This window comes from Geotrypetes seraphini, chromosome 1 (genome assembly GCF_902459505.1).
Source record: "Geotrypetes seraphini chromosome 1, aGeoSer1.1, whole genome shotgun sequence".
Lineage (NCBI taxonomy): Eukaryota > Metazoa > Chordata > Amphibia > Gymnophiona > Dermophiidae > Geotrypetes > Geotrypetes seraphini.
Genome location: NC_047084.1, coordinates 358,279,677 through 358,291,553, shown reverse-complemented (window position 1 = coordinate 358,291,553; position 11,877 = coordinate 358,279,677). Strand labels below are relative to the sequence as shown.

At 40.6% G+C, this 11,877-nt stretch overlaps 1 protein-coding gene across 5 annotated transcripts in view; it reads left to right on the top strand.

Annotated features, from left to right (window-relative positions):
• Positions 1–11,877, top strand: part of WDFY3 (WD repeat and FYVE domain containing 3) — a 642,313-nt gene that overhangs the window by 193,442 nt on the left and 436,994 nt on the right. For all 5 annotated transcript variants that reach the window (XM_033914678.1, XM_033914667.1, XM_033914648.1 and 2 more), the window contains exon 4: positions 6,358–6,467. In XM_033914678.1, the coding sequence (XP_033770569.1) occupies positions 6,358–6,467 (110 nt within the window). The remainder of the gene's footprint in view (positions 1–6,357; positions 6,468–11,877) is intronic.

Genomic DNA, 11,877 nt, shown 5'->3' with positions numbered 1-11,877 from the left:
ACAGGTTCAAATCCCACTATAACTCTTAATTTAAGTTCCTCATGAGAGTCTACTGAGGTAATTAAAATCATAGGATAGGATTAGGATTAGGAATTGGTTATTGGGCAGAGGGTAGGGTAAAATGGCCATTTTTCTCAATGGAGGAGGGTAAATAGTGGAGTGTCGCAAGGATCTGTACTGGGACTGGTGGTGTTTAACATGTTTATAAATGATCTGGAAATCGGAATGACAAGTAAGGTGATCACATTTGCAGATGACACAAAACTATTCAAAGTTGTCAAAACGCATGAGGACTGTGGAAAAATTGCAGGAAGACCTTAGGAAACTGAAAGACTGGGCATCCAAATGGCAGATGAAATTTAATGTCAAGTAATGCAAAGGTGATGCACATCAGGAAGAATATAATCCAAATCATAGTTACCTGATGCAAGGGTACTCCTTAGGAGTCAGCACCCAAGAAAAAGATCTGTAGACACTAAGCTGAAATCTTCCGCCCAGTGAGCGGCTATGGCAAATAAAATAAACAGGATGCTAGGAAAGGTATGGTAAATAAGTCCAGCAACAGTATAATGCCTCTGCAATGCATCACTCCGTATAGATGGTGCATCACCTTGAGTATTGTGCACAATTTTGGTTGCCTTAGCTCAAAAAAGATATAGGACTCCTTTTACAAAGGCGTGCTAGCGGTTTAATGTGCGTAATAGCGCACGCTAAACCGCCAAATGCACTAGCCGTTACTGCCTCCTCTTGAGCAAGTGGTAGTTTTTGGCAAGCGCAGGGGTTAGCGCGTGATGAAAAGTCACGCGCGTTAACCCCGCTAGCGCGCCTTTGTAAAAGGAGCCCATAGTGGAATTAAAAAAGATTGAAAGAAAAGCAACCAAAATGATAAAGGAGATAGAACTTCACTCATCTAAGGAAAGACTAAAGAAGTTGGGGTATTTCAGCTTGGAAACGAGACAGTTGAGGGGGGATATGATTGAAGTGTACAAATTCCTGAATGGTGTAGAATGGGTACAAGTGAATTGATTTTTTTCTTGGGTTTTTTTAAAATCTTTATTAATTTTCAAAACTAATACAAAGTGTCAAGAATTGTACAGACATTAATAATCAACGTAAGCACTTAAATTCCATCAATAACAATGCAGAAGAAAAATATCCCTCCCCTCCCATCCAACAACTTAATCAAGAAATAAACCAAAAAGATTTCCCCCCCCAACCCGCCCCATCCTGGATATGTATAGAAATAAATAAAAATAAAATAAGACAACTATGTTGAAGTAACAAAGGATGGCAAAGGACCCCAAACCAAATTAAAAAAAATTGCTATGCCCCAATATATCAGCGTTCATCTTTTCATATTTGTAGCCTAAACAAAAAGTAGCCCACCAAAAAGGAAAGTTAAGGCGGTCACAACTTTTCCAATTGTGCGTTATCATTTGCATAGCAATCCCTGTCATAATTAGGAAAAGCCTGCATTTGTAGCGATCCATGGGAGACTTAATATACAGCAATGTTCCACATATAACTGTCTCATACGTCAAAGAGATTGTTGATTTCCAGTATGAGGTTAATCTGTCCCCATATTGACTTCCAGATGTTGAGTATCAAAGGACAATAGAACAACAGATGATCCAGTGTCCCAATGTCTAAATGACATTGCCAGCATCTATTAGATTTAGAACTGTCTAACTTGTGTAACCTAACCGGGGTCCAAAAAGATCTATGTAACAGAAAAAAACATGTTTGTCTCATAAATGCTGACGCTGTACATTTCATCCTCCAAGTCCAAATTCATGGCCATCGAGATGCAGAAATATACTGCTTTATCTCAATGCTCCAAATGTCTCTAAGACCATTTTTTTGGTTTCTTATTCAAGAATTCAGGAATTAATTTATACCACCGGGCGGCCTGATGCTTTAGCAAATCTGTCTGGAAGCATAGGACCTGCAAGCTATAATGATTTTTGAGATTCTGCCAATCAGGGAATCCACTCTGAATGGCCTGCTTCAACTGCAATCATCTATAATTTTGAGAATTTGATATACCGAATGATTGTTGCAGTTGTAAAAAATCAAGCAGTTTCCCATTAGATATAACATCATCTAATGTAAAAATGCCTGCCTGCATCCAATGCTTCTAGAAGATCCCAGTCTTCTATCATGTCACTGGTCATTACAAGATTTTCTGCATGTTACCACACATTTTATTCATTCTTTATGTCACTTTGATTGGTTCATATCACTTGTGATAGATTTCACACTCTTATATACACTTATACTTTTCATACATTTCACTATTACATAATTGAGTTATGTTATTCTGATTCATTAGGACCCCTGATGAAGGTGCGTTTTCCGAAACACAGACCGTGTCGGGTCCTTTGGTTTGGTACAAGGTGGTAACATTAACCGCATTCATAACTTTGGTACAATAAATTTAGCCTGCATTTTGTACATTGTCTGCAGTTTTCTTTGTTTTTGTTTGCACTCTCTTTACTCCAGATTGTGTCGGATTTCTCTCCCCTTGGTTGTTTGCTTTGCATGCACTGCCTCCTTGAAATGTAAATCTATCTCATGCATATTTATTGTGGATATCCTGAAAACCTGACCTGGCTGTGGCTCCCGAGGACTAAGCCAATCTCCTCCACAAACCACAAATAGATCAATTGGACACATGACCATCACTACTGAAGGTTTTTGTACCTTCAGTTGCTTTGTCCCTATGTTTTCCCATCTCGGAAAACACTGCACTCAAACAGAAATTCCAGCAGGTAAGAGGCACTGCAGCAGCATCTTAGCATTTGGCCGCCATCTTGGATCCTCCCAATCTCATTTGTAATATTTTTGTGTTGAGTTACCCATCAGAAGGCTTGGTAGTGAGAAGGGTTCATATATGCTAGTCTGTTTAATAAATTACATTAGTGATTTTTATTCCGCCATTACCTTGCGGTTCAAGGCGGATTACAGAAGAGGATTTCTGGACATGTCCAGAGGTATTACAGAGTAGAGTGGGTTGCTTCAGAGGACTGAAATGTTTCATACAGTGTTAGTTAGTCTTCATGGATTTTTTGAATAGCAGGGTTTTTATTTCTTTTCTGAAAGTTTTGAGGTCTGGGGTCACGATTAGTAGATTGGAGAGTTGGTGGTCTAGTTTTGCTTCCTGTGTGGCTAGAATTCCATCATACAGTTTTTTCCGTTTGATGTCTCTGATTGGAGGGTATGTGAATGGTGTCTGGGTTCTCCTGTGTCTGGTTGTGTTAGTTTGGATTAGGCGGTTGTTCAAGTAGGCTGGGTTTTCACCATTTATGGATTTAAATAATAGACAGTAGAATTTAAATAGTATTCTTGTTTAAATTGGGAACCAGTGTGAATTGAGGTATGTCTCGGTGATGTGGTCGTGTTTTCTTCGTGAATAGATTAGTCTTGGCTGTGTTTTGTACTGTTTGTAGTTGTTTTATCATTGCTGCGGGGCAGGGGAGATATAAGATGTGTTAATGGAAAAGTTTAGGGCTCCTTTTACAAAGGTGTGGTAGGGCCTTAACGCGCGGAATAGCGCGTGCTAAAATGCCGTGCGCGCTAGCCGCTACCGCCTCCTTTTAAGCAGGTGGTAATTTTTCAGCTAGTGCATGCTATAGCGCACGCTAATCTTGTGCGTGCGCTAAAAACGCTAGCGCACCTTAGTAAAAGGAGCCCTTAGTGTGTGGCCTTTTAATAGAAAAAAATTAGGAAATTCTGCCATTTTACCCCAGCAGTAAAAAGAAAGACATGCATAAGGGTGCACTAAGGCCACTTTTTGATAAAAGAGCACCTATTGTCCTTACCATTCCGCTTTATGTCATCCCCCTTCCTTGTCTCTCCATGTTTGTGGCTCCCTCCTTTCCCTTAGTGTCCTTACTTGCCCAATCTATCTCCTCTGATTAAGACCAGAGTGAGGTTCAAGGCCTCATTTTTATATTTGGGGTTAAATCTCAAAAATCCTGGTTTAACAAAAACCTATTTACAGCTTCCAGCAAAGAGGATACTCTTGAGCATAGGGAAGAGGGTGGAAAACTTCCCCTCATCAGCTTTAGGTCAAAATCACATGTTTTTATACACTTATTTCATTTGAATGTCTATCCTGGAGTCTGCGCAGTACTTTATTCCTTTTCTATGTAAATCTCATAAGAAAATGGTATCCAGAAATTTCTGATTAATGCTATGGATTAAGATGCCTATTGGATGGCAGTTAGCATCTTTCCAGCTCTTTAATCAGAAATTGCTACACTTGAGGATTTTTTTTTTCTTTATTTTGTCTGCTTTTTGTCTATTTATAGTTGGCTAATTAATTTTATAATAAAAGCTGGAATAAAGAATATAATATCTAAATACTTCCTTGATTGGAGATCTAATGAGTTCTCTCTAGAACAGGGGTGTCCAATGTCGGTCCTCGAGGGCCGCAATCCAGTCGGGTTTTCAGGATTTCCCCAATGAATATGCATGAGATCTATTTGCATGCACTGCTTTCAATGCATATTCATTGGGAAAATCCTGAAAACCCGACTGGATTGCGGCCCTCGAGGACCGACATTGGACACCCCTGCTCTAGAAGAAATCACTGAGCCATGCTTGGTTAAAATCAGTTTCAATGGCTGCTAACAAGTTTTGGTTTGGAAGCCAATTTTTTTTCTGTATACTGTATGTAGGGTAAGGGATTCCAGTTCCTGAGAATATATTGCACCTTGTTGAATTATTTTAGAGTTTTCACTGTATCACAGATATTTAAAATGAATTTTTGTCACCTACAGTACCTAAGGGCCGGTTTTACAAAGCCGCACAGCAACAGCCCCGAAGCCCGTTACCGCGAGGCTTTGTAAAACAGGCCCTAAGTATTAGGTAAGTAAACGTTATCGGCCAGATTCTGCAAACCAAACGGTGCCTAAATTGTCAGCCGCCTATAAAAACAGTACCAGCTGTGTGTCGATCACACTCAGGCAAAATGCTACTGAAAAGGCAACTATAGCTACCTGAGGAGAAGTCTTGAGAATTTGCCAGGGCAAGCCAGAGTTGACTGAAAACTAGAAAAGAAGCCTCAAATGAGGCTGAACTCTATAAATATCCCGTTCTACTTGCAAAAACCTTTCATAAAGGTAAATTTGTCAAATACAACGTCAAAAATCAATTTTAATCTTGACAAACTTCTCACACAAGATTAAAATTGACTCTATAAATATCCCTCCAGATTAGAAAGAACAGAGCTTATCCATTCACTGTGAGGCTATCTAGCCGTGTGAGAGTGAGGTCTCCTATAGGGTTACCAGATATTCCAAACGGAAAATCTGGAACCATGGCTCCGCCCCCATTCCGGTCAGCCACACCCCATTCCACCCCCATCCCCTCGACCTGCATGAGCAATGTCACGTGACTTCACCACATTGCATGCCGGCATTGCTCGTTGCCAGAAGCTTTTCAAAACTTGGACAAAGTGCTGAACTTTGAAAGCCGTCCGGAAACCTGGATATGTCCTCAAAAGGAGGACATATCCATGGAAATCCGGACATATGGTAATCCTATTCTCCTAGGGCAGGGTAGGGTAATCTTTGCAAGGACTGCTTCTTTAATGGATGTGTGACTCTTCTATTATTTCTAGTAACAGTCTAGTTAAATTGCACAACATATCCAATCTTGCTTGGAAGGGAGACTTATTTTTTTATGGTTTGTACACAGGGAACAATCTGAGCCATCCCTAACTTTACTATGTTTCCAAGTTTATTTCGGTTTTGATATACCGCTCATTATATAGCTGAGAGGTGTACAATTTAAAAAATGGGATAAAAATAACTTAGGCTGACCTAATAAATTATAAAATACATACATACCAACAACAAAGAAGATACAGATGGGCAAGTAGAGAAGGGAGCTGGGGATGAACTACATTGTCATGATAGGAAAGAAAGGGAAGGGAAGATATATGATGAAAAAAGGGAGAGGGTGGTGAAAAATTCTTAGATCGGTCAATGAGCTTAGCTAGCGCACTTGAACAGCTGCCAGACTTGCAGTGTGCTTGGCTAAGTTCAGATATCAAAAGCTGATATGGATTTGAACTGTAATAAATATTCTCTACTGTTTGTGTAGTAGGAGGGAACACTTGGATATGCTTTATACACTGGGTAAAAGAAACAAAAACACAGTTTGTGCAGTAATTATTCTTTTGCACAATAGGAACTTTTGATTACTTGCATGAGAATGGCACAGTGCAATTAAGATGAACTCTTCATCTTGCCTTGCCTTTTCAGAATGTGATGCATAATATCAAATGCTTTTCTCTGCAGTGCAGCCTTTCATCTCTCTTTTCTCTCTCTCTCTCTTTTCTTTCAACAGAGGCTGCCAGTCGTGCAATTGTCCAGTTTCTGGAGATCAATCAAAGTGAGGAGGCCAGTAGGGGCTGGATGCTATTGACTATAATAAATCTGTTGGCATCATCTGGTCAGGTTAGTCTTTTGTGTTTTTATTATTATTTTTTTTTTACCACAATTCAAGTTTATTAGGTTTTTATTTACCGCCTATCAAGGTTATCTAAGCGGTTTTAGAATCAGGTACTCAAGCATCTTTCCCTATCTGTCCCGGTGGGCTCACAATCTATCTAATGTACAAGTTCAAAGTAAAATTGTTGCAAATAGATACATAGCAAAAACTGAAGGTTTTGTTTCTGAGAAGGGAAAGATGCAGGTTATTGAAAAGATATACATTACTCTGAATGTTTTACATTGTAGTTTTCTTTAAAATACTATATCAAAAGTGTATGATAGGTAGTATAGATTGCCATTGTATCCATTAAAAATGTTACTGCTAAACTGTATCCTGAATCTCTGCAGGAGGCCATGTCTAATTGGAAACTGTTTTGTCAATGATATCACAAATGACATCACAGACTGTATGCATCAATCTTATCTCACTCTAACACTCTTTGGAACATGGCTGTGTCTTGGAGCTCAGAACAATAATACTGAATATTTTAATTTTGGAGAGAATGACTCAGCAATTTGCTTTTAGTAGATGCCATTGAAATATTGCTGCTTGCCTTCAATGTACAAGTGTATGGTATTATCGCTTATCAAAATGTTTTCAGACTTCCATTTCTTTTCCAGTTGAAACAGTGATAAAATATGTTGTTTTAGTTTTTCTATTGCTTCACATTTCTTCATCTCTAGGTCACCAGTTTACATCCATAGCTGGTGATCCATCCAATTCTGGGAGTCATAACTAGGGTTACCGGACATCCGGACATCTTCTTTTTAGAGGACTGTCTGGGTGTCCATACTATTTTCTGGATTGGAGGGAGACTCACAAAAGCCATACCCGACTCCATGAAGAGAAAGAGAGAGAGAAACTGTGCTGGGGGGGGGGGTGCGGTTTAACAGGAGGCAGTAGTGGGGCAGGGCATTAAGGGTGGATCGGGGTGGGGCATGGGCAGTTGAGATCTTTTTTTCATATAACAAATATGGTAACTCTAGTCATAACAAAAGCATTCACATCATAATACCTGACAAATTCTCATGAATCTGAATTCTGTTGTTCTCATTGATGCTAATTTGTGGGAGAGAGGAGAGGGAAAACTAATTCTTTGAGGCAGGGGAATAATGTCACATCATGGGAAAGAGTTCAGAGGTGGGTAGGTAGCCTCTGGTGGTATCTACTGGCATGTCAAGGACTATTTTTCTTGTAGAGGGAGAAAATATGGGTGACACGATGTTTACAAAAACTTCAATGTATTAAAACTATAAAGAGCTCAAAAGTGCAAAAAAATAGCTACCATTTTGAAACTATTTCACTTTTAACACAATTTGTCCAAGTGTATCAAGAAACAGCTCTCTTGAATGTAAACTGCCTAGAAGTCGCAAGATTGTGGCGGTATAGAATAATAAAGTTATTATTATTATTATTATATCCTATTTAAAAAAGAGTAAAGTTTCCATGAAACAATTTTTATATATAAATATATCACTCGGGGTTGGAGGTGAGCATATCATAACATATTGAATGAATCAGATCATAGGTCCTCCAGGTCTGCATTCTGAATTTGATGTTATAATCATCTAAGCTCTATTTTCCTGGTAGGAGAATTACAGTGCAGAGCTAGGCACCACAAAACAAAATGTTGTCGTGTGTAGTTAGCTCTTCCTCTCATTCTCATTGTAGTGTGTTTGCTACGATTTAATGTTTAGGGCCAGATTTTGGAAACGGTGCCTATTGGCCGGCGCCTACAAAAACAGCACCGTCCGCATGTCCGTCACACATTGGTGCCTTTACTAGCATCGTGGCTAGCATTAAACATAGGCGCCAGTCGTGTAGGTTAGGGTTTTTAAGTTCTACATTAATGGAGCCTATGTGTTGCGTGAATGGCATCTACAGAGGCGCCTAATGGCACCTAAGGTCATTTCCGTCTGAAACCCCGCCTACTTTGAACTTAGGCCCTGCTAGGTGCCTCTGCAGATGCAATTTTGGCACCCTGTTTGTCGGCGCCTGTGGGCATCTACATTTTTTTAAAATGAGGTTTTAAATGATGTGGTCATTACTATGCCTATGAAAGCCAATTAAATCAATTAAGTTAGATGGCGGTAGGTAACTTAAGGCGTCTGTTCCAGAATCTAGATGCGAGAGAGAGGCACAAACAATAGTGTTTTTTTCAATCCAGAATCATTTATGGCTGGTGTGGCAATGTACATGACTACTGAACAAGCTGCGGCTCTACTCTCTCGAGGAACGTAGGGAGAGGGGAGACATGATTGAGACATTTAAATACATCTCTGGACGTATCGAGGTGGAAGAAGATATTTTCCTCCTCCAGGGACCCTCAGCCACAAGAGGGCATCCGCTTAAACTCAGGGGTGGGAAATTTCATGGGGACACCAGAAAGTATTTCTTCACCGAAAGAGTGGTTGATCATTGGAACAAGCTTCCAATACAGGTAATCGAGGCCAACAGCGTGCCAGATTTTAAGGGTAAATGGGATGCCCATGTGGGATCCTTAAGAGGGTGGAGTTAAGGATGGGTCATTAGGAGAGGGATCTCCAGGAGAGCAGACTCAGGGGGGTGGGTCTGTGAAGTGGGCAGACTTGATGGGCTATGGCCCTTATCTGCCGTCATTTTTCTATGTTTCTATGTTTCTACTTTGGCTACAGCAAAAGATTCAATTGAGGACCCCTTGAGGGTTAGAAACAACCTGTTTCTGACATCAAGATCTTAACCCAGCTGTCCACATGGAGAAAACAATGCTAAATGTTGATCCTTTTAAGAACTTTTTAGTATCAGGAATCCATATTATAATTATCAGTCAGAGGAGGAAGGAGAAATGTGAAAGTGTCTCATATACCAATAATTTCTTTCAAATAATATTTTTGTATTGGACTACTGATTATAACAGTTGTTAAAGGTAGAGGTGGGGCCATCCTGGTGGCTCAGTTGGTGTGTGCTATGCAAATACAGTCAACCTTGGTTTTCGAACATAATTCTTTCCAGAAGCATGCTTGTAATCCAAAGCACTTGTATATCAAAGCAAATTTCCCCATTGGAAATAATGGAAACTCAGACGATTTGTTCCACAAACCAAAAACTGTAATACAAAATACTATATGTACTTGTATTGCAAGACCTCGCTCATTTAGAACAGCTACAACAGTCCCGCAGGAAGAAGAACCATCGGCTCAGTTGTAATGATGTGACACCTATATACTGTATGTACTCGTATTGCAAGATTTTGCTCGTTTAGAACAGTCACTACACTCCCACAGTGTCAGAGAGAGAAGAACCATCGGCTCAGTTGTGATGTGTGTATACTGTATGTACTTGTATTTCAAGACCTCGCTCATTTAGAACAGTCACTACATTCCCGCAGTGTCAGAGAGAGAGAAGAACCATCGGCTCAGTTGTGATGTATGTATACTGTATGTACTCGTATTGCAAGACTTTGCTTGTATAGCAAGTTAAAATTTAATCAAATGTTTTGCTTGCTTGCAAAACGCTTGCAAACCTAGTTACTTGCAATCCAAGGTTTTACTGTACGTGAAAACTACTCTTTCCCTTTGTGGATCATATAGGCTCATTGTCCTCTATGAAAGTCCACATATTGTTTTGGATGCTGTCTTACTATTGATTGCTACATGGATCAGAGAAGCAATAATACCACTTATGCAGGACAAGGCTATGTAGCATGTCGGGAGTTTAAGGCTGTTTGATGAGGACATAGTTCAGGGCTGTCTGGAAGAAATCTGTAGATCATCCACATCAAGGCCTTTCCACATAATTTCTCACCATCACAAATTACAGATTTGGGCCAGGTAATGGGTAAACTTGGGTGCATCAGTTTTAAGCAGTGTAAGTAACATGCTCCATCTTTACTAGGGAGTGTTAGGTACATCACACTTTTCTGGATCGATCTCATCTTCGCCTACAGAATGCTCTGGATTAGGCAATGGGCGGGAGATTCTCCTTCCAAAGCCAATTTAAGCAGGCTCCTCTTTAAGGGTCAGATGCTTTTTGTAAAGTGTTTGGATGATCATATGACCAGTGTGACCCATCTAGATAGGAGACCTTGGAATTCACGAGGATCTACTCTGAGTAATTTTCTTAGCTCCAGGCACTTTCAACAATATTCTGGAGAATTCTCTACCTAGAGAATGTTTCAAGGGGTCCCAACAATATTTTGGCAACTCGAGATGTACCCAGACCTCCAGACCATGCTCTGCCTCAGCACCTCCCCCAAGACTGTACCCAGACTCCCACAGATAGGAGGAAGGCTAACGGACTACTGGATGACATGGGCACAGATCAGCTCGGACTGTTGGGTGCTGAACATAATCCGAGAAAGTTACTGACTTAAATTCAGCTACCCTCTGGTGGATTACTTTATGAATTCATCAGCAGGATGGACGGAAAAGGTAGTCAAAGTCTGGGTGACAGTGCACAGGCTTTTAATCATTCGAGCCGTTCAGTATGCAGAATCGGGCTTGGGCAGATACTCTATATACTTCATAGTGCCCAATAATGACTCAGAAAAGAGGCTGATCCTGGATCTGAAATCAGTCAATGAGGCTTTGAAGGTGCCATGGTTATGCATGGAGACTGTTCAGTCAGTCATTGCGGCGGTCGCACCAGGTAAATTCCTGGCATCCTTGGATTTCATGGAGACCTATCTCCATATTCTGATTTATTTAGAACTCAGAAGGTTTTTGAGATTCCGGGGGACACTGCCAGATTTTTGCTCTCCCCTTAGAGCTGGCAACACCACCACGTACCTTCACCAAGGTAATGGTGGTGGCGGCCCATTTCAGAAAGACGAGAATTCAACCACATCCTTACATGGAAGATTGGCTGATCAGGGCTTCATCCAAAACAGAAGGAGAGAGGGTGGTGACTCAGATGGCCCAGCTGTTGCAAGACCAGGGTTGGATTGTCAACTTCCCATAAGAGTCACTTAGAGCCAGTTCAGAACTTGGAATTCCTGGAAATATATTTCAACACAACGGAAGGCCACATTTTTTTTATCTTCCTAAGCCACGCAAATGAAAGCTTATAAAACAGATCTCAGACTTCTTGATGATGCCAGCTCTGATGGCATGGCACTATCTTCATATACTAGGCTCAATGACAGTGACCATAGAGGTGGTTTCTTGAGCGACGGCTCATATGCATCCCCTCCAAGAGGCTCTGTTGTCCTGCTGGTCTCCACAAAGAGAGTCCAGAACATTGGTCTTATGGCATGGCTCTTGAGCATGCAGCCCTAGTGCAAAAAGGCTGTTCGGAGATGGTTAATGCTACCTTCCTTAGAGCCTGGAAGCCTATCACCATCACTACCTATGCTAAGGCCTGGAGGTTGTTTCATCAGTGGTATGTGAAAGCTCA